Below are 22479 nucleotides of genomic sequence, written 5' to 3' on the forward strand. Positions count from 1 at the left end.
CCTGAGGTAGGTGTAGGTGGTAGAGAGAGAGTTCCATCTGACAAAGCAACTGCCAGGAAGTCTCCTCCCAGGCTAACTGCCCACACCCCAAACAAACCACCCTGTGACAACAGGCTCCCTTGGCAACCAAGGCAGGAACTGGGATAGAAATTTTCCCCTGCCTCTGCAAGATGGCATTTGCAGGCAGGGCCCCTCCCCTGCTTCTCGGAAAACTGGTGACTCTCTCTCATGTGACTGTCAACACAGAAGGTTGAGTATGTGGCAAGCCCGGACTTGTTGGCTGGCGGCTTAGCCATGGAGACTCCTGCAGCTCAACTTGCCCTTCTCCAAGATCTGCCCCATCAGTCTTGCTCTGGCATCTTTTCCAGGGGTGGGTGACTTGGGCTGAAAGAACAGTGGAGAAGGGAAGGCCTTCAGAATGTTCTAGAAAGCTAGGGTGTGTGTGTGAAACCAAGCAAGTGACATCACCTTGCTGCTTCACAGTACCAGGCTGTGGAATCAGCTCTTATCTGCTGGCATTTGAGAGATGCATAGTCACAACTGTTGGCTGCTCCTGGGGCCCAAATTGATGTCTTGCTTTTCTCTATTTCTCTTCTCAAAAATCTCCCTCATTCATACACATCATTCCCAAATCCCAGAAACAAGCTTTCTTAGACTTTACCAAAGAGTAGGAGGAGAGATAACTGGCAACCCTCAGTGCATAGGATTCCATAAAGCCCAGGCCCCTCCATGCAGAAATCAGGCTTCTTTGTGTCCTCTCCCCTGGAGTTGCCCCAGTCACCCCCTTCCAAGGACAAAGTGACACAGTTTGAGTTGGTGTTTGGAAGTTGTCCTGGCCTCCCAGTCCCATACAGCTCATTTTCCTTGGGGAAGGAATGTATTTGAGGAGAGGTGAGTGAAAACTTCAAAATCCACACAAGGTATGCTGTCCTGTCTTGGGGCCCAGGCTGTGCCCAGTGTGGTGGACACACACTGGGCCTGTGTTCTACTTTCTTCCTTTACAAATAAGGCTAAAAATTCCTCCACCCTGATGGAGGAGGAAGGCAGGGCGCCATGGGTCAGCAGATTTCTTAGATCAAAACAAGCTGTTCCAGAAAGCTGCAGTAAACAGAACTTGGGTCCCTGGGTGGGGCTGAGTGGCGAGGGCCTGCCCTGCCTGGGTGGGTGGCCACAGTTTGTTTACCCTGCCCAAGCAGCTGGCTCAAGGGCTTGGGTTATAGGAGGAAGGTTGGGGTGGGGGCTTTGGTAGCCTCCACATTCCAGTGTCAGAGAAACCTTTCTCTTGGCCACAGAGGATCAAGATCAGTATCCTCCCTAGTGACAAACCTCCCCTTCTTGTTCTTGTTGCCGAATATCCACATCAGTTCAGGGATAGACCGTAGGATTCCTCATGAGAACCTCTGGAAAAGGACAAGAGGGTTCAGAAAGGATGGTGCTTCTGATTTACCCCAAGGGCAGGACCATGACAGTACTGCTGCTGCGGCTTGAGAATGTGCCAGAACCCCAACGCCCATCCTCCATGAATCTAGTTTGGGAGCTGTGGCTTCCTGGGTCACCTTGGGCTCCTCATGGTGCCAGAGCCCCTCACCCTTTCCTGCTGAGCCGTGCGACACCTTGACTCAGCCTGCGTCAGGAAACTGCATAATCACCATGTGCTGGCCCGGAGCCTTCCAGTCCCAACTGCGTTGCCTCACCCTGCCTCCAAACAGCCTGGGTGGAAAACAGCCCCATAACGCGGGGTGGGGGTGGGGCTCTTCTTAGCTGTCCCCACCTCTCAGGTGACAGAAGGCAGGCTCTGAATCCTCCCAGCTGGCTTACCCCATCCCGGCCCCTCCCCATTCTAACATTTCCTTATTTGGATGCTTATTGTTTTGCCTGGGTCCCAGGCCTGGACCCTGAGGTCACCTCTCAGCTGAGCCTCTGATCCTGGCTCTAAAACACCGGTGCCCCTGAACATGATCTCCAGAGGGGAGGGTTTGCAGGTGGTGTGTTGGGGTCTGTGTCTGCAGGGTCCCGGCATGCCGCAGACCTTGCAGAATGTACGGCTGCACAGTTTATGTTCTATAAAGTCACTCTGACCATTGCTAGGCTCCCGGTAAACATTTGTAGAGTGACTGAAAGCAGGAGGCAGTTTCTAGGTCAGCCCTGCTCCATAAATTCAAAGGCACGGAAGACCGCAGCAGGGCAGCAACCACTCCTGGGGACTGAGAACGCCCAGGGGGACAGGGGGACCAAGGGGAGCCTCTCTTCACTGGTGGCGGAAGGTATTTGAGGGAGAGGGCATCAGATGGAAGCTCTTGTCCTTGTTTGCAAAACAGACTGGATGGACTGGCCTGACTGCTTTCTGGTCCTGTCCCTAGGTTCTGGGGATTGAACCCAGGGGCACTCTGCCACTGAGCTAACCCCAAGTCCTTTTTATTATATTTTAAAACAAGATCTCACTAAGTTTTCCAGGCTGGCCTGAAACTTGCAATCCTCCTGCCTCAGCTTCCAGAGTCGCTGGAATTACAGGTGTCACCCCGATGGCAGCTTTGTGCTCTCATTTCTCAGCCTAAATGGGTCGAACAGTGGGGAGAAGGAAAGGGGGTCCTCAGGGCAGAGCTGCCTAGGCATTTGACTGTCTTCCCTGGGGCTGTAGGGTCTGTGGGCACCTGGTTCCTGAGACCCCTTCTTGGCCACTGAGTGGGGGCAGATCTGATGGGGGCTTCAGACCTTATGGGAAACAACTTTTCGGGGGGCAGTCCTGGAGCTTGAACCCAGGAGTGCTCTGGTTCATTCCCCAGCACCATTTCACGATTTTATTTTGAGACAAGATCTCACTAAATTGTCCAGGCTGTCCTTGAACTTATTATGATCCTCCTGCCTCAACTTCCAGAGGAGCTGAGATTCTAGGCCAGCACCACTGAGCCCTGCAAGTCCCAGCTTTCCTACATCACCCACACGGGCCTGTGTCGCCCCTTTCCAGCCTGCTTCCCAAGCCCACACACCAGGAATCCTGGAAGGACTCCTCAGGACATCCCGTCATCTCCTACCTCTGGTTTACAAAGCCCCCAAGAACACTCTCCCTTCTCCATGACCCACCGGCAGCCCTTCCACACAGGGGGCTGTAGATAGGAATCCTTAGGCCAGGACTTGCCTGCTCCTACAGTGACCCCACTGGAGACTAGGCTGTCCTTGAACCTCTGCAGGAGCCTTTTGTCAAACCCCATTGGTCTGAGCACCCTCTGTGGGGCCAGACTTCTGGAGGTGGGGTGGAAGCACTGTGGGGGCTGCTAACCTTGATACTGTGTGGGAGGCCTGTCCTCACTGGCTCAGAGTATCAGCAGTCACTGCCAACCCCACCCCAGGATGCTAAGGTCACATGGCAGGGGACACAGAAGTCTGGGAAAGAGCTAGGACTGTTATTTCCCCATTGCAAGTTATATTTATGTCAAAGAGTTTAAAATAGAGGCTGGAAGTATAGCTCAGTGGTGGTGTTAGCCTAGCATTATCAAGGTCCTGGCTTCTCTCCCCAGCACCACCCAAGAGAGAGAAATAAGTAGGTAAACGTTTAAAATAGCTGCAGGGCTTTGCGTGGGGGTGCTGGGAGGTGCTGGGAGGACAGCTGTGAGGGAGGACGGCCCTGTTGGGGAGGGGCCTGGGGTGGCAGCTCCTGTGGACACTGGGTGGAAAAGCAGGGCGATGACTGGCCCCAGGGTGTGACCACCCCGCCTCCCTGGTTTCCCCAAATGGCCCTAGCTTTAAATATGTTGACTATGTTATCGTTTCATGGAAAACAAACAAAAAATTCCAAAGTGGAACCTGTTTCTAGAACACAGCTCCTGATCTTTGGAAATGCAAGTCCCATCCTCAAACTGGTGGACCCCCAGGGAACACTTCAGATCTGCAGAGGGGGCCTGCCTCCAATGGCAAGAGAGCCTCAGTGGTCAGGAGTCAGGGTACCTGCTTTGACTGGGGGGTCACTCAAGGCCCTTCACATTCTGTACCAGGAAGGACCATGGTTCCAGGCAGCCTGACTGGGCAGGTGGTGCCAGGCTTGTGCCCTCTACAGTCCAGAAGGAAAGGGCAGGCTCAGTCGCCCCCTGCTGGTTGTAGTCAGAGCAGCACCTGCAGGCCCTGACCAGGGTACACTGAACCCCTGCCTCTGGGGTTAAAGAACAGGTCCACAGGGTAGGCCTATAAGGCTAGTTGCTCAGGAAGCTGAGGCAGAGGATGGCAATGAATAGGGTCTTGGCCCTGCAAGCACAGGAGACTCGGGTGGGAGGACAGTGGTCCAGCCTGACAGGTTCAGGTGTTGGGGAGGGACAAGGAGCTGAGGACTGGGGTGCATTAGGAAGCTAAGGCAGGGAGGGGGAAAAGGATGACTGGACTTTCAAAAAAGCCTGCTTGAGCAAAGGCCCCCCAGCAGGAGAGGGCAGGTTTGTTCTAGAAACAAATGGATTCAGTGTGTCTATTGGGCAGATGCCAATCCAGACCCTGACACCCCCACCCCCTGCACTGGGGATTGAATGCAGGAATCGAGGAGTGCTTTACTACTGAACTGTGTCCCCAGACTTTTTTATTTGGATCCCCAGCCTTTTTTATTTGGGTGTCACTAAGTTACTGAGGCTGGCCTCCACCCTGTGGTCTTCCTGCCTCAGCCTCCGGGAGTAGCCACTATAGCAGGTATCAGCTGATTTTAACAGTAGGATTATCTTGGACTATCCAAGTTGATCCACTGTCATCACAGGGTCCTTATAAGTGGAGGAGGGAGCAGAATGGTCACAGAAGGCGAGTGAGGGTGAATGGTTACCACGTGTGACATGAGGACTCTGCCGCTGTCATTAGCCTTGAGGATGAGGAAGGGGTCAGAAACCAAGAAATGTGGTGGCCTCAGAAGCTGGAAATGGACTTCCCTGGAGCCTCAGGGAGGAGTCAGTCCACCATGGTGACCATGCTGGATTTCTAACCTTGTAGAACTCTAAGATCCTGGATGTGCTGGTGTAAGCCACTAAGATTGTGTTGATGGGGCACAGAAGTGACAGGAAACTGACACTAGGGGTTGAACAGCAGGCCTGGGGTCATACGCCGTGCTGTCACTGATCTGGGCTGCTCCTCTGGCCCCTCTTCTCCCTCCCAGCCTCCCACAGAACCCTGAGATGCTCAAGAGTTAAGCTGTACTGTCCGCCCACCCACACCAGCACTGAAGTGTGACAGCCTTTCGAGGTGGGTGCTGTCATTCCCGTTTGAAAATCCAAGAAACAGACCCAACTCAGCCTCGTGCAAAACCTGTGGTCATGGCATCCTGCTGTCTGGGTCAGGCGGAGGACCACACAGAGGACAAGGCACCATTCACTGTCATGGATGTTGAGGAGACAGCCCTAGTCCCAGGACCACACTGCTGTGGGAGCAGGTGGCCCACTCTCTCCATCTCCAGGGACCTGTGCTCATCCAGCAGGGCCAAGGCCTGTGTCACCTCTGTAGCAGCTTCCTGCAAGGCCCATTGTGCTCCAGGGTGGGTGTGGCACTGTCCCTGCCCTCCAATCTGGGTGCTACCAATGGGATCTGTGGGGAACAAATGGCCTCCGGCCAGGCCCAGGGCACAAGGAGCCCAAGGGAGGGTATGGGCCTCTGCAGAGCCCTCCTCAATCACCCTTCCCCTGGGTGGTCTGCTGGGACCCCCAGGACTACACAATTCCCCTGGGGCTGGGTGGGTGGCCCTGAGGGCTTGACACATACTAAACACCAAACAGGTGCCTGCAGTCAAGTCCCAGGCTGCAGTGACACCCTCAGTAGTCCATAAGCCACGCTGGAGTTTGCTAGAAATGGATTTATTAATAAGTCACATGATACAAAAGAATGAGAACATTCAAAGGACATTTAGTAGAATACCGCTTTGTCCCAAAGGGCAGGCAGAGAAGGTCACAGCACAGTGGTGCTCAGGAACCGTGAGAAAGGCTGAAGAGGGCAAAGGCAGACCGGAAGCACACCCGGCCACGCCCACATGCCCCTGGGCCCATCAGATAAAAATACACCTGCAGTGACAGTCAGTAGGCCCCAGTGACCAGAATAAGCCCTGTGTTGCCCAGGCCTGCCTTTCCTGGCCCTGAGAGCCATGTCCCCACAGAGAAGCCCAAGGGACTGGCTCCTCCCAGAGAATTTCCAACACAAAGTCATGGTTGCCAGGAGGACAAAACTGGGAAAGCAGTCAAGCACCTGCATCCAAGTCCCCTTTCCAGTGTCCCTGGGGGAGAAGAGACCATCTAGCAGGTCTCTTGTAGGGGCTGCCCCCCAGGGAGCCCCCAGGGAACCCCCAGCGTCCCTGAAGGCACTCTTGGCCCTGAAGCTAAGAGGGTGCCTCCTGGCAACTGCCAGGGTTCACAGGCTCCACCAAACCAAGCAGAGGAGGATCAGGACTGAACCTAGATGCCCGGCCCTGGGGGTGGGGAGTTAGAGACGCAGGGTGGGCAGGTTTGGTGGCCCACTGGGGAGCAGCCTGGACCTAGGAGAGTGACAAAGGGCTTTTCAGGAGCTTTTCCCAGTGTGGAGTGTGGGTCGGTGCGCCTGCTGGACAGGACAGCCACCTCCCAGCACAGTGACATTACCTAAGGCTAACAAGAAGGCACCTTCCTTTCTGCTTAGTATCCTGTGTGCCTGCAGGGGACACCTGAGTGGGGGGCACCCTGCCCCACTCCCTGGAGTCCCACTCAGCCAGGCAGGGGTGGCTCAGGGGACCTTGCCTGCTTCTGCATGGTCCAGTTCCAGGAGGCCCTCCCACCTCCTTGGAGCGCCAGCCCATCCTGCAGTGTCGGTGTCGGGTGGAATGCCGCAGAGGAATGCAGGACGTGGTCACCAAAGTCCGGGGGAAGATCAAAGGCACACCGTGAACCTGCAGGTCCCAAGCCCCGATCCTTGGCCCTCAAAGCTGCCAGCAGTATGTTCAGAGCAGGGGACACTGTCCGCCTTGAGATGGGCATGAAGGTGTGTCTGTGGGTGGGAGGGGGCAGCTGGGGCCCGATCTAGTGGTCCTGAGATAGCAGCTGCGCCCAGAATCCAGGCAAGGGAAGGCAGGCTGTAACAGGGACCCTGCAGGATGCCCCTGGCCAGCTCTGCAGTCCAGGTACTGTCCAGGCACAGAAGTCACTTCTCCATGGTCTGAAACACAGCAGGCCCTGAGAGGCCAAGGCAGCCTCCGCCACACGCTCACTTTGGAGATTCACACAGCCTGGCCCTGGCCTGGGAGTCGGCTGCCCTCAGCCCTGCTCCAGGCTGTCGGTGGGCTGCACCACGGTGTAGCTGCCCTGGCTTGTGGAGAGCTGCCGGCTGAAGAAGGAGGCGGTGCGCTTTGGCTTCACTCGCTTGATGCCCTTGCCTGCGGGGAGGCCAGAGGAACACGCTGAGGCCCCGAGAGGGGCGGCCTGGGCCACAAGAAGCCGCATCTGGCTCCAGTGGCCCCTCTGGGGCCTGTCTGGACTGAGCCCCCACTTTATTTTTTTTATTTATTTTTTTTATTTTTGGTGCTGGGGATCGAACTCAGGGCCTTGTGCTTATGAGGCAAGCACTCTACCAGCTGAGTTATCTCCCCAGCTCTGAGCCCTCACTTTAGACCTGTCCATCCTCCAACTCTACCACAAGTGACAGGATGAGGGGGGTACATGGCCCCAGGCAGTGGCCCCGTGTTTGACCATGGGCCAGAGAGCTGTCTGAGGAACCTGCACTAAAACCTTTCAACTGACCAAAGAAGTCAGATTCCTGCCATGGACACGACTGACTAAAGGTGAACCCCGGAAACCGAATCCTCTCAAGTTACCAGCATCACACTAGGTGATCAAGGTCGACATCTAGTCGCATCCTGGGCACCTGTGGCGGGCGATAAAAACGGCATTTGCCTCTGTGGTCTTCCTACCCCAGAACTCACGAGCCCAGGCTACTCAAGAGAAAACGCCAGACCAACTCAATATGGGCATTCCACAAGACTGGACTGGTATGCCTTGACACTGTGAGGTCACCAAATAAGGAAGGTCTGAGAAACTGTCACAGCCAAGAGGAGCCTAAGGGGACGTGACAACTAAATGTGATGTCTCTTGGCTAGAACCCTGGGACAGAAGGACATTAGGCAAAAACTAAGGAAATCTGAATGAAGGGTGGGCTTTAGTCAACAATAACATATCAAGTACCATATGGCTGTGAGATGTTAAGCGTTTGGTTTCTGTAGTGCTGGAGTCAGAGCCCAGGGTACCACTGACTTCAAGACGCTCATTAAAAAAATAAATAAATAAATAACAAACAACAAGGGGCTGGGATCATGGCTCAGTGGTAGAATGCTGGCCTCCCATGTGTGAGGCACTGGCTTCGATCCTCAGCACCACATAAAATGAGTAAAATAAAATAAACGTATTGTGTCCATCTACAACTAAAAAAAAAAAAAAAAAAAAAAAAAAAATAGAAAACAAACACACACACAACAAAACAAAAATGGGCAAAAGAAATGAACGGTCTTTCATGAAGGAAATATAAATACGTTCAAGCACTAAATATGCCAAAATTTCACTGGTACCCAAACACCAAGAATTCTTTCCCATGGCAATCATGGCCAGGGTGGGTGAGGTGGAGAGGGCTGCCCTCTCTGCTGGGAGGGCACAGGTGGGCACAGCCTCTCTGGAAGGTGCCAGGTATCCAAAGCCTTAAACTGCACACCCTGGGACCCAGTATGTCCACTCCCAGGAATTTATTCATAGAAAACAGTTCAGAATCCAAGCAAGGAATCAGCTATAGGTAAGTTGTTTTAACAACTGGCTGGAAATAAGACTAAAAATAACATGCTAGTTGGTTAAAGAACAAAGTTTTTTTTTTCAGTACTAAGGATTGAACGGAGGGGCACTCTGTCACTAAGCTATGTCCCCAGCCCTTTATTTTGGGACAGGGTCTCCCTAAGTTGCTGAAGCTGCCTGGAACGTGCGGTCCTCCTGCCTCCCAAGGTGGTGGGATTACAGGTGTGCACCGCTGTGCCTGGCTTTGCGTGAAGAAACTTAAACGTGCTGGGCATGGTGCCGCACACCTGTGATCCCAGCAGCTCAGGAGGCTGAGGAGGGAGGACTCAAAAAATAAAACAAGGGCTGGGGATGTGGCTCAGTGGTTAAGCACCCCTGGATTCAATCCTCGGTATCAAAAGTGCTGCCAAGATGTACAGAGAACCTGGGCGTGGCGGGCACGCAGGCCAGCCCACCGTGTCTGGAATGGCTCCAGAGCCCCACCCACTGCAGTCCGCGTGGCATGCGTGAGTGTGCGTGCACACGTGATGCACATGCGCGTGCTGGGTGGCTCACCGTCCTCCACGTAGTCGATGGTGGAGAGATGCTGGATCCGGCTGCACACCACGCTGCCCTGCCTCCGCAGCTTGGGGCGCTGAGCGGGAGGTGGTGAGGGGCCCGGGGCCAAGCGGGCGCCGGACATGCCCTCCGGGGCAGCAGCGGGCTCGGAGGCCTGGTTCAGCTCTATGCAGTACTCGATGAGGCCACTCATCAGCTCGGCCTGGGAGAGCAGCAGGGCCAGTGTGAGGCCTGTGGCCCAGTCTTTCCATGCCCAGGGCTAAGTGACATCAATCACACACTCAGACCCATGGCGCTGCCCTGGACTGGGGCACTGGCAAGTGGGGGGAGCAGTCTTAGGAACCACCGCCAATCCCAAGGAAGGAAGGAAGGAGAGGGCTGCAGCAGGCCTCCAGGGACCAGGGGGCAGGAGAGGTGTCCCACATGAAGCCTTCAGAGTTGAGGCCTGGTGGGTGAGTGGCATCCCCTGGTGTGGGAGGTGAAGTGGAAAAGAAAGAACATTCCAGTCAGAAGGCACAGCCTGGGAAGGCTGACTGGGTGGCAGCAGGTGGGAGAAGCCCAGCTGGGCTTCCAGAAACTCAGCGGCTACAGAGAGCCACTGTGTGCTGGCTGGGAGCACCTGCAGGCTCCAGGAAGTGGGGTGATGTCACTGGCGGGGGTGGCTCCCCATGAGTACATTCTTCCAAAGTGACGTCTTGCCAACAGATTTGAAACTGAATGCACACTGACATAAAAGGTGAGGTAGCCAGATGTCTGGGGACACAGTCGGGCATGACACAGGGACCTGGGTTTCTCAGGGAGTCACAGAAGGCTGTCCAAGGGTGGCATCCCTCTGAGCACCTACTGTGAGCCAGGTGCTGTTGCTGGGACTGGCAAATGGCAGGGGTGAGCCAGGCTCTCGTGCTCCCAAGGAGAAGCTCCCAGAACCAAGAACAGATTATGCAGATGGGTCAGTGCCTGCCGGTAGCCCCTGAACTGGTCCAGCCTGACCATCCCCAGTGTGGCCTAAGGCCTCAGCAGCAGCACCCTCGGGAGGAGTGTGAGGGTGGGCAGTCCCCCAGCCCAGAAGGAAGAGCAGCAGCTGAGGCCTAGTCTCTGCACTGCCCTCTGGGCACAGTCCGCATGGGCCTTCCTCTCTCACTGCCCAAGAATGAGAGGCGCCCCCTAAGCCCCATGGAACAAGAGCTGAGGCAGAGCTTGATGCTTTGGGGGTTCCAAACGCCCATTCACAGAACTGCACTCACCAGCAGCATGCCAGGCTCCAGGGGTCTCCTTGGCCCCATGAAGGGTCATGGAGGAGCCCAGAGTAATGCCGCGCTCACACGGGGCAGTATCAGGCCTTCCCCTCAGAACACCAGGCAGCACAAGTGACAGGCATGTAGACCAGAAAGTGACAGCTGTAACTCTCCCCACTCACAGAGAATTAACGGCCTGGAGGAAAACTACCAGACCTCGTGAGTGAGCCGAACAAGGCTGCAGGACACATGGCTGCCATCAACACGGAAAGCACACCACCAAACAGAAGCAAGGAAAGGAAAAGAAAAAGGGGTAAGTCTAACAAAATGCTGATGAAAGAAACCAAGGACAAGCAGATGGAGGAGACACAGAAATAAGAGGTGGCACAGCAGTGGCCAAGCATGCAGGAGGCCTGGGCTTCCCTCCCCAGAAACCCTAACACACACGAAGTGAAAACCAGTGGACTGAAGTGACTCAGTTACCCCACAGTCATCAAGGCAAGCCTGATCACATTCCAGGTGGTGCCCAGGGTGGCACATGCCTATAATCCCAGCCACTTGGGAGGCTGGAGCAGGAGGATCCCAAGTTCCAGGCAACTTATTAAGAGCCTGCTTAAAAATAAAAATTGAAAGAACTGGAGATGTAGCTCAGTGGTAGAGCACCCTTGGGTTCAATTCCCGTACCAAAAACAAAAACAAATCCCAGGTGGTGTTTTTTTTGGGGGGTGGGGGGGTGGGGAAGGGTGGAAATCAGCATGCTGATTTTGAAATTCATATTGAAATTGCAAAGGAACTAGAATAGCCAAAATAAATTTTTTTATTATGTTTTGGTACTGGGATTAAACCCAGGGGTGCTTGACCACTGAACTATATCCTCAATCCTATTTATTTATTTATTCTTAATTTTTTTTTTTTTAGTTGTTGATGAACCTTTATTTTATTTTTTTATTTTTATGTGGTGCTGAGAATCGAACCCAGTGCCTCACACATGCTAGGCAAGTGCTCTGCCACTGAACCACAACCCCCGCCCCTATTTTTATTTTTTTTTGAGACAGTGTCTTGCTGAGTTGTGATTCTCCTGCCTCAGCCTTCCAAGCTGGTGACCAAGGGTGTGTGCCACCATGCCTGGTCCCAAAACAACTTTGAAAAAACAAAAACAAACCAACCCAAGTTCTAGAGATAATACTACCTGATTTCAAGATTTAACTTAGGTTGAGCATCCTTCTGTGAAAATCTGAAATCCAGAATTTTTTTTCTTTTTTGCTACCAGGGATTGAACCCAAGGGATTGAACCCAAGGGGTGCCTAACCACTGAACCACTTCCCCAGCACTTTTATTTTTTATTTTCAGACAGGGTCTCACTAAGTTATTTAGGGCTTTGCCAAATTGCTGAGGTTGGCTTTGAACTTGCAATCCTCCTGTCTCAGTCTCCCAAGCTGCAGAGATTAGAGGTGTGTGCCACGGGAGCCGTCTGGCAGTTTCTACGTTTATCACACAACCTAGCAATCCCACTCCTAGGTTTTTATACAAAAGGAGATCTATGTCCACATAGGAGACCTGCACGTAAATGTTTAGAGCAGCTTTACCTATAGAAGGAAAAAACTGAGACCCCCACACTCCCCGGTGGGCGGGTGGATGAAAGCGCTGCACACCTGCACAAAGGACTAGGACTCGGGAACAGGGAATGAACTGGAGCTGGGCCGAGTGAGGGCGCTGGCGCCTAGTGTGGCCCAAGACACGGGTTCCATCCCAGCACCTCCTCCCTCCCCGAAAAGAGAACCGCGTATGGGGAGGAGCCCCCGAAGGCTGCACGTGTTACACTGAAGGGCAGAGCCCAGCTGGCCGCCCTGTGCGGTTGTTGTTTCCCGGCTTTTTGGTAAGGCCCAAGTCCCTGAACTTGTCCATGTGCGACAGAGGAGAGGAGGAGCCAGAACAGTCCCTGTAGAGGGTCACTGCGGGGGGTGGGGGGGGAGGCCTCTGATGACCTGGGCGGGAGAAGGCAGGGAACGAGGCCGGGGCGGAAGGGCGTTCGCTGCGAGTGAGTGGACGCGCGCCACAGACGCCCCACCTTCCCGTTCGCACTGCCCTGAGACCTGGAATAGGCGCAGCGCTGAGGAGATGGCGCAGCTGTTCATGCGCAGAAGCCTCAAGGAGCAGCTGCTCCACCTGCAGCGGCCGCCACCGCTGTAAGCGCTGCAGGGCAGCCCTCTGGAGCTCCAGGGGTTGCTCCCAGGCAGCCGCCAGGCAGCCCTTCCCCAGGCCCTGGGCAGCCCCGGGCCCAGCACCACGCCGCACGCCAGCTGCTCACCTGCTTGGAGTAGATCCTGAGCAGCTTGTTCACCGGCATGCCCTCACTGTCCCCATCAAACTCCAGCCACAGCACAGGCTCCTCCTCCTCGGGGGAGGTGTGGTCCCAGGACAGCTCCTGGAAGCCGAGGCCCAGGAGGACGTGCTGCGGGGGGAAAAGGGCGGCCTGAATACCGGGGGTGGCTGCCTTACCTTGTCCCACTCAGCCTCTGCCAGGAGGGCTCTCCTGACGGCCTGTTCCTTCCTCCGAGGCCGAGTCTAAATTCCGCCTGCACTTCTCTAAGGAGAGGAGCTGGCTTTCACCACACTCCCGGGGCTGGGGTCCAGGAGGCCAAGAATCCCATTCCTCAAGCTCCCCACCAGCTGGCAAGCCCCTGAAGGCTGAGTCACGTGGGGAAGAGGCAAGTGGGAGAGAGAGGTCTCTGCCATGACACCAGCTGGCCAGGAAGGGCAGGAGTCCTCCCCTGGGACAAAGGGATGCCAGTCAAAACTCCTCAGCCAGCTTGGGAGGGGACTTGTGTGCAGGTGAGGGAAGCTCTCACCACACAGGGAGGGCCATGGGCACAGATGTCTACACGGGCAGAGAGGCAAGCCGGCCATGTCCAGGGAACAGCAGGCCTTGGGTAGCCCTCCTCGGCTCCAGTCATGGGGTCCTTCTAGAATACCAGCAGCTGGTCGCCACCATTGGTGAGGCACCCGACTCCCTGCACTCAAAGGGGAGATCCTGCTGCAGCCTCCTCCCTACTGTGGCCACATATGGCCCAGCATGCCAGGCAGAAAAGCTGACCCAGAGCTGACCCAAGGAAGCCCTCAGGATCATGAGCAGGACTCCAGACAGTAGGGTGAGGCAGGGTCACTCCCAGACGTTCCATGCCCCCTCCCCCAGGCCCTTAACAGGCCCAGGGGAAACAGGAAGGCCTGAGTAAGATCCCCACTCCCCTCTGACCCACTGAGGTGGCCTCAGGCCCCATCCCAGAGGAGGAGCTGGAGGCTGTACCTTCTCCCTGCTGTCGATGACATGCACGCCTTCCAGACTGATGGCCACAGTCACTGACTTGCGTCCGCCCCGGTGCAGAAAGCCTTGGGCTGGCTTATCAATCTCACCATGGAAGAAGGCACACCTGGGGAGGGGACGAGGTCAGCCACTCCTTCTAGCACGGGCACCCTGGGAGGACTGCTCGGGGCCCTAAGATGGCTTAAGCTGTTTGGGTGACAGGGTTAAGCAGAAACCTGCCCCGGAGGAAAAGTACTGAGCAGGGTGAGGGGAGGCCTTGCGGGGGTGGCCACGATGGAGCTACCAGTGAAGGAACTGGACGGCAAGGGCTGCTGTAGATGGAGGAGAGAGCCTGGGCCCAGGCAGGGGGACAGAGCTACATCAGGAATGGCTGGAGCCGGGGACTCAGTATTGAGGGTGAGGTTAAGGCCACCTGCCCACTGTCCAGGACAAAGATGCTTGAGCAGCAAGGACCTGCTGGGACACAAGAGAAGGTGAGGGTTGCTCAGGGGAACAAATTCCTAGGCTCCTAAGCAACTCAGCAAGATCCTGTGCAACTTCCTAGGCTCAAGATTGAGAAGGGAGCTGGGCACGGGGGGTGCACACCTGTAACCCGGGGCTTGGAAGGCTGAGGCAGGAGGATCATGAGTTCAAAGCCAGCCTCAGCAACTTAGCGAGGCCCTAAGCAACTCAGCGAGATCCTGTCTCTAAATAAAATACAAAAAAGGGCTGGGGATGTGGCTCAGTGGTTAAGCACCCCTGGGTTCAATCGCTGGTACCCACAAAAAAGACTGAGAAAGGAAAGATGTGCCACCTCCCCTCCTGCAGGCCACCACCTCTCCCATCCTATGGCTCACCCTTGCCCTGGCACTTGGCTAAGTAACAGCCTGAGTTAATCCCAGCTCCCCTTGCAGCCAGGTGACTCATGCAGGATTCTCTACCCCTTGCCCACCCCAGGCTTGGCTGTGAGGAACCAGAAGCAGCCCGAGAAGCCTGCCTCCCCATCAGCTCGTGGCTCTCTCAGGTCATATCTTCCTCACCTCACACTCACACACACACTGTCACTTCACCTACAGTGCCCACAACTGCTGTTTCTTGACTTCCAGTTTTTACAACAAACTTCCATGAAAATGAAAAGGCTGGGCATGGCGTGGTGGTGCACACCTGTAGTCCTTGTGACTTAGGAGGCTGAGGCAGGAGGATCACAAGTTGGGGGCCAGCCTCAAACTTAGCAAAGCCCTAAGCAACTTAGTGAGAACCTGTCTCAAAATACAAAATAAAGGGCTGGGGTTGTGGCTCAGTGGCAGAGCACTTGCCTAGCATATGTGATTCTTGGAACCACATATAAATAAAGGACAAAATAAAAGTCCATCAACAACTAAAAGAAAAAAATTTTTAAAAATGCAAAATAAAAAGTGCTGGGCTGTGATTCAGTGGCAGAGCATGTGTGAGGCACTGCATGTAAGTAAGTGAATAAAATAAAGGTCCACCAACAACTAAAAAAAAAAACCACAAAATAAAACGTGTTGGGGTGTACGTGGCTCAGTTGTAAAGAGCCCCTGGGTTCAACCCCAGCACCTGAACAGTAAAGTGCAGCTCAGCCGTGGGGTGCCAGCCTGGCTAGCACACACAAGGCCCCAGGTTCCATCCACAGCACGCGCGCAAGGAAAAAGCAAAAAAGCTTCACTGGCTGCGGAGCCCTCCTCCCTCCACCAGGCTGAGGTCTGTCATCCTCCTGGAGGACGAGGGTGCGCCCAGCAGTGCAAGCGAATGGCACTGGAAGATGCAGCACTGCAGCAGGTGGTGCCTGGCCTCTAGAGACGCTCCCGACCTTGATCACCTCAGTTCTCTGTCATTACCGAGGGGCCTGAGCCAAGCCTGTGGGTCGCTGCCACACCCTCCTCTGCTCTCCTGACTGCCGTGCCTACCTCCCGCTCCCCACCCACTCCAACAGCAGCGTCACTAGGCGGGTCACAGGGTCTCTGGCTCACCAACGTCCCCCCAGCGTGCACGGCATACTCAGCGTGCAGTAGGTGCGCAGGAGTTATTTGTTATACGCTGACGAGGTGAGCTAGGAGCTGACTGAAGGACGCTCAGCCAGGCCAGTGATCAAGTGACCAGGGCAGGTAGGAGGAGACCCATCCAAGGTGTCCTGGCCTGAGACAGGAGGGAGGGAGCAAGGTGCCGGCCTAGGCAGGTGCTCATGCCAAGACAGCGCTGCCCGGGAAGGAGGGAGCAGCTAGAGCCACGGGGCTCGCGGACAGCTGCCAGGACAAGCCCGGCTGAGCAGGGAGCAGGGCCCAGGCTGCTCACCCGTAGAAGGGCAGCTCGTGGCACTTGAGGAGGTAGGCTCGGTAGTGGGAGCCCAGGGCGGCCTCACGCGGGCTGTCACCACTGCTGACTGCTTCCTTCACCTGGCGGTAGGCGTTCAGCAAGCCCTCCTCGCCGGTCCCAGGCTTGGCCCCGCGGCCGCGGAGAGCAGCAAAAAGGCCATGGCCCCGCTTGCAGAGGTGGGCAGGGAGGAAAGAGTCCAGCTTCTCCCTGTGAAGGAAGGAAGGGGGTGCTGGTGGCCCTGCCGGAGGTGCCAAGGACTTCGGGATGTGGGTGCCACACCCATGGGGAAAGGATGGGCTCTGGTGGTCCAGCTTGGGGACCCACAGGACATACAATCGCACCAGGGTCCTTCTGTTCCCAGTGGGGGTGCCAGAGGTCCCTGCTCTGGACACTGACTGCTAGAGGGAACCCCACATTCCTTCTCAGCAGGGGCCTGCTGCGCCTGGCTCAGTGGCCAACCACCTGGTCTGGAGGGCCCCTGTGAAGGGCAGGTGGGGAGCAATCCCCTTTAAGAGAAAACAGGGCGAGCAGAGAACATGACTCCCAAGCCAGAGACTGAGGAAGAGGCCCGGGCAGGCACACCGGCGCACCAGACGACGGCCGGGCAGATCTGCCCCCTCCACAGGGCAGGCTCTGGGGTCAGACTGCCACCACCAGCTGTGCAACCAGCAAGAGGCACCTTCCCTGCTCGGTGCTCCTTCATCTGCGGAATGGGGATGGTACCAGTGACAGTTGCCTTGACTCTAAAACATGGCAAGACTCCAGGCACAGCCCAGGATTGGAGCAAGAGCCCGTGAGGGCAGCCCAGGTCTTATAACAATATCCTGCTCTTTGCTGCTGCTCCAGGTGCCAGCCCATCTGGCCAGGAGCCTGGCCACCTGACTGTCCCGCGAGTCCTGCCCCAGCCTACGGCACCATCCTCAGGTGTACAGCCTCCACACAGGAGGCCCTGTCTGGCTCCCACTCAGCACCACCTCCCCATCCAGGAAACCCAAAGAACCCACCAAGCTGGCAGAGGGGACAGACAGAGTCCACCAGGCCCTGTCCTCACCCCAGGAGAGACGCACCACTGTGAGCACCTGTGGCGTGCCAGCCACTGCGGAGGGGTTCCCCACCAGGTCCTGCAAGGGCTCACACTCAGGGCCAAGTGAGTACAGGAAGTCGGGGTCACGAGGCACACAGGAGAGGGCGCAGGGAAGGCTGGGAACCACGAGGCATGCAGGAGAGGGCGCAGGGAAGGCTGGGAACCAAGGGGAGAGCTGAGAGCAGACCCAGTGGGAACCAGATGGGCAGGGGCCTTCAGAGCGGCATCTCTTTCATCATGGAAGGATGACTGGGCTTTGGGTGAGGGGAACGTTCCTGATCAAAACCTGGTGCCAGCGGCCTGACGCTCCCCATGCTCTCTTCTGCCAGATAAAGATGCCAAAACACCAGCCTAGAATCAGCATGGGTTCATGAAAAACAGGGTGTCCATCACACAGGCACACAGAGCAGGAAAGAATCTCAGTGTAAGTGCAACGACCTACCCATCTTAGGCCACCCGGGGATTCTGGGGACTGCGGGCTGGCGGGGCTCTGGGTCTGTGAGGCTCCCTCTGTGTGAAATGGACACAAATCCCAACAAACACAGAAGGCTGGGGCGCTGCCATGGGCCCAGGCTGAGGTGAGTGCTAAGAAGTCTCCCTGTGCTGTCTTCCCCCGAGCAGAGGGGTTGCCTTGGGGATTCTGGGGCCCCAAACACTTCAGGCCACGGGGGCAAGGGCAGATGCTGCAGCAAAAGGGCAGAGGGAAGGAGGCCCAGGCACAGCAGGCATGAAGAGGGGCCCCAGGGGGCTGCCCATCCTCCTCAGGGCTGCTCTGGACATTTGTCACCTGTCCCCTCACATCTCTTCTCTCTGGAACAGCTCCCACTTGCCATGAGAAAACCTAGCCTCTAACGCCTGCTGGAGACTGGAAGCTCATTGTCAGGTACCTCTCATGCATCAGGCTACTGAAGACTGGGAGGATTGACTACTATGTGACTGTTATAGCGTAGATTTTCTTTTTTTTTCCTTATTGAAAAATTTTTAAGATTTTATTTCTTTATTTTAACGCTCTCTTTTGCTTTTATTTACCTGTTCCCTCAGAGTCTCTTTCTCCCTTTTCACATGCTAACAACCAACTTCTTTGATTACACTCTCACTCTTTCTATTATCTAGAACTTCTACATATTCTTTTCTTATTCCATTAACAGCTATATCCTACATCCCTCCCCATCCTTTTTGTCCTCCATTAGAAACTGCAGACCTTATTGCAAATCTATTTGTTATACTGAAGATAATAACTGAACACATTCTATTTATTATGCCAATATTGTTAACCTTCTCATAGGGGCTATTTGGTTTAGGGTTGCATACTGTCTGAACTGGGCACTGCTAATATTGATCTCCCCCTTAAAGAAAAGGTTTTGGAGTATAGGGTCACTATAAGCCTATAGGGGGGAAACTGCAATACTCCAGATCTGACTGCTAGAGGGGAAGATACACGAACAACAGGAAAAAACAAGGGAAGAAAATGATCCAAACAAATCTAGATTCTATATTAATAGAATAAAGTGACAGTATGTTAGAAGAAATGTCAGAAAAGAACTTCCAATTATATATGATTAAAATGATTCATGAAGCAAAGGATGAGTTAAGAGAGCACATGCAGGCAATGAATGATCACACCGATAAGTAGTTGAAAGAGCAACTGCAGGAAGCAAAAGATCATTTCAACAAAGAGATAGAGATTCTCAAAAAAAAACCCAAATGTAAATCCTTGAAATGAAGGAAACAATAAACTCAATGGATAGCATCACCAAAAGACTAGACCACTTGGAAGAAGGCAAAATATTTAATCTTGAAAACAAAGTTGCCCAAACAGAGAAGATGGTAAGAAAGCATGAACTGAATCTCCAAGAACTATGGGACATCATGAAAAGACCAAATTTAAAAATTATTGGGATTGAGGAAGGCACAGAGATACAAACCAAAGGAATGAACAACCTAGTCAATGAAATAATACCAGAAAATTTCCCAAGCCTGAAGAATGAAACAGAAAATCAAAGACAAGAGACTTACAGAACACCAAATGCTCAAAATCACAACAGATCCCCACCAAGGCACATTACAATGAAAATGCCTAACATACAAAATAAAGATAGGATTTTGAAGGCTGAGAGAGAAAAGCATCAGATTACATATAGGGAGAAACCAATAAGGATATCAGTAGATTTCTCAACACAGACCCTAAAAGCTAGAAGGGCCTGGAACAACATATTTCAAGCCCTGAAAGAACACAGTTGCCAACCAAGAATCCTATACCCAGCAAAACTAACCTTCAGATTTGAAGACAAAATAAAATCCTTCTGTGATAAACAGAAGTTAATAGAATTTACTAATAGAAAGCCCGTGCTACAGCATATTCTCAACAAAATATTCCAAGAGGAGGAAATGAAAACAACAATGTAGATCAGCAAAGAGAAGAACTACCCTAAAGGAAAAAACCAATCAAAGGAGAAACCAAGTCAAGTTAAAAACCAAAAATAAGCCCAAATGACTGGGAATACAAATCATATCTCAATAATAACCCTGAACGTGAATGGCCTACACTCACCAATCAAAAGACATAGACTGGCAGAATGGATTAAAAAAGAAAGACCCAACAGAGGTTGAGGATATAGCTCAGTTGCAAGCACAAGGCCCTGGGTTCAAATACCCAGCACCAAGGGAAAAAAAAAAAAAAAAAAGACCCAAGAATAAGCTGCCTTCAAGAGACTCATCTCATCGATAAGGACATCCACAGACTAAAGGTGAAAGAATGGGAAAAAAACCTGCCACACACATGGACTCAGTAAAAAAGTGGGGGTTTCCATCCTTATTTCAGATAAAATGGAGTTCAAGTCAAAGTTAGAAGGGATAAAGAAGGACATTTCATACTGCTTAAGGGAACCATAAATCAGAAAGACATAACAATCGTAAATATTTATGCCCCAAACAATGGTTCATTCATGTACATCAAACAAATCCTTTTCAATGTCAGGAATCAAATAGACCACAACATGGTAATTCTGGGTGACTTTAACACACCGCTGTCACCACTGGATAGATCTCCCAAACAAACTAAACAAAGAAACCATAGAACTCAATAACACAATCAATAACCTAGACTTAACAGACATATATAGAATATTCCATCCATCAACAAGCGAATTCACTTTCTTGTCAGCAGCACATGGAACCTACTCGAAAACAGATCATATGTTATGCCACAAAGCAGTCCTTAGTATATGCAAAAAAAGAGATACTGCCTTGTGTTCTATCAGATCATAATGGAATGAAATTAGAAATCAATAACAAAATAAAAAACAAATTACTCCAACACCTGGAGACTAAATAATATGCTATTGAATGAAACATGAATAACAGAAAACATCAGGAAGGAGATAAAAAAATACTTAGAGATAAATGAGAAGGATGATACAACATATCAAAATCTCTGGAACACTATGAAAGCAATACTAAGAGGAAAATTCATTGCATGGAGCGCATTCAAGAAAAGAATAAAAAGTCAACAAGTAAATGACCTAACATTACAGCTCAAAGTCCTAGAAAAAGAACAAAACACCACCAAAAGTAGAAGACAGGAAATAATTAAAATCAGAGTTGAAATCAATGAAATTGAAAAAAAAAATTCAAACAATTGACAAAACAAAAAGTTGGTTCTTTGAAAAACAAAATAGACAAACCCTTAGCCACACTGACAAAGAGAAGGAGAGAGAAAACTATATTACTAAAATTCATGATGAAAAAGGAACTATCATGACAGACACCACTGAAATACATAACATAATGAGAAGCTATTTTGAAAATCTATATTCCAACAAAATAGAAAATACCGAAGTCATCGACAAATTTTAGAGACATATGATCCTCCCAAAGTGAACCAGGAGGACATACACAATTTAAACAAATCAATTTCAAGCAATGAAATAGAAGAAGCCATCAAAAGCCTACCATCTAAGAAAAGCCCAGGACCAGATGGATTCTCAGCCGAGTTCTACAAGACCTTGAAAGAAGAACTCATTCCAATACTTCTCAAAGTATTCCAGGAAATAGAAAAGGAGGGAACCCTACCAAACTCATTCTATGAAGATACCCAAACCAGGCAAAGACAAAATTAAGGAAAGAAAATTTTAGACCAATATCCTTGATGAATTAGATGCAAAAATCCTTGACAAAATCCTGGCAAACCATATCCAAAAACATATTAAGAAGATAGTGCACCATAATCAAGTGGGGTTCATTCCAGGAATGCAAGGTTGGTTCAACATCCATAAGTCGATAAATGTAATCCATCATATCAATAGACTTAAGGATAAGAATCATATGGTTATTTCAATTGAGGCAGAAAAAGCATTCGACAAAATACAACACCTCTTCACGCTCAAAACACTAGCAAAAATAGGGATAGTAGGAATATACCTCAACGTTGTAAAGGCTATTTATGCTAAGCCCACGGCCAACATCATTCTTAATGGAGAAAAACTGAAAGCATTCCCCTTTAAAAACTGGAACAAGACAGGGATGCCCTCTTTCACCACTTCTATTTAACACTGTACTTGAAATACTAGCCAGAGCAAATTAGACAGACTAAAGAAATTCAAGGAATACAAACAGGAAAAGAGGAACTCAAGCTGTCACTATTTGCTGATGACATGATTCTCTATTTAGAGGATCCAAAAACCTCCTCCAGAAAACTTCTAGACCTCATCAATGAATTCAGCAAATTAGCAGGATATAAAATCAACAAGCATAAATCTAAAGCATTTTTATACATAAGTGATGAAATATCTGAAAGGGAAATGAGGAAAACAACTCCGTTCACAATAGCCTCAAAAAAAAAAATATTTGGGAGTCAATTTAATCGAAGAGGTGAAAGATCTCTACAATGAAAACTACAGAACATTAAAGAAAGAATTTGAAGAAGACCTTAGAAGATGGAAAGATCTCCCATGTTCTTGGATAGGCAGAATTAATCCTATCAGAATGGTCATACTTCCTAAGGTGCTATAGAGATTTCATTCAATTCCAATTAAAATCCCTATGACATTTCTCATAGAAACAGAAAAAGCAATCATGAAATTCATCTGGAAGAACAAAAGACCCAGAATAGCCAAAGCAATCCTGGGCAGGAAGAGTGATGCAGGAGGTATCACTATACCAGACTTTAAACTCTACTATAGAGCAATAGTAACAAAAATGGCATGGTATTGGCACCAA

General features: G+C 51.9%; 1 protein-coding gene across 4 annotated transcripts in view; it reads right to left on the bottom strand.

The window, feature by feature from the left end:
• Positions 1–5799: 5799 nt before the first annotated feature.
• Frmd8 (FERM domain containing 8) overlaps positions 5800–22479 on the bottom strand; it is a 28548-nt gene continuing 11868 nt past the window's right edge. For all 4 annotated transcript variants that reach the window (XM_047519290.1, XM_047519292.1, XM_047519291.1 and 1 more), the window contains 5 exons: positions 16158–16385; positions 13848–13971; positions 12852–12995; positions 9306–9510; positions 5800–7351 (listed from right to left, as the gene is read on the bottom strand). In XM_047519290.1, coding sequence (XP_047375246.1) covers positions 7233–7351; positions 9306–9510; positions 12852–12995; positions 13848–13971; positions 16158–16385 — 820 coding nt within the window. In that variant the 3' untranslated portion in view covers positions 5800–7232. The remainder of the gene's footprint in view (positions 7352–9305; positions 9511–12851; positions 12996–13847; positions 13972–16157; positions 16386–22479) is intronic.

Source organism: Sciurus carolinensis, chromosome 11, assembly GCF_902686445.1.
Source record: "Sciurus carolinensis chromosome 11, mSciCar1.2, whole genome shotgun sequence".
NCBI lineage: Eukaryota > Metazoa > Chordata > Mammalia > Rodentia > Sciuridae > Sciurus > Sciurus carolinensis.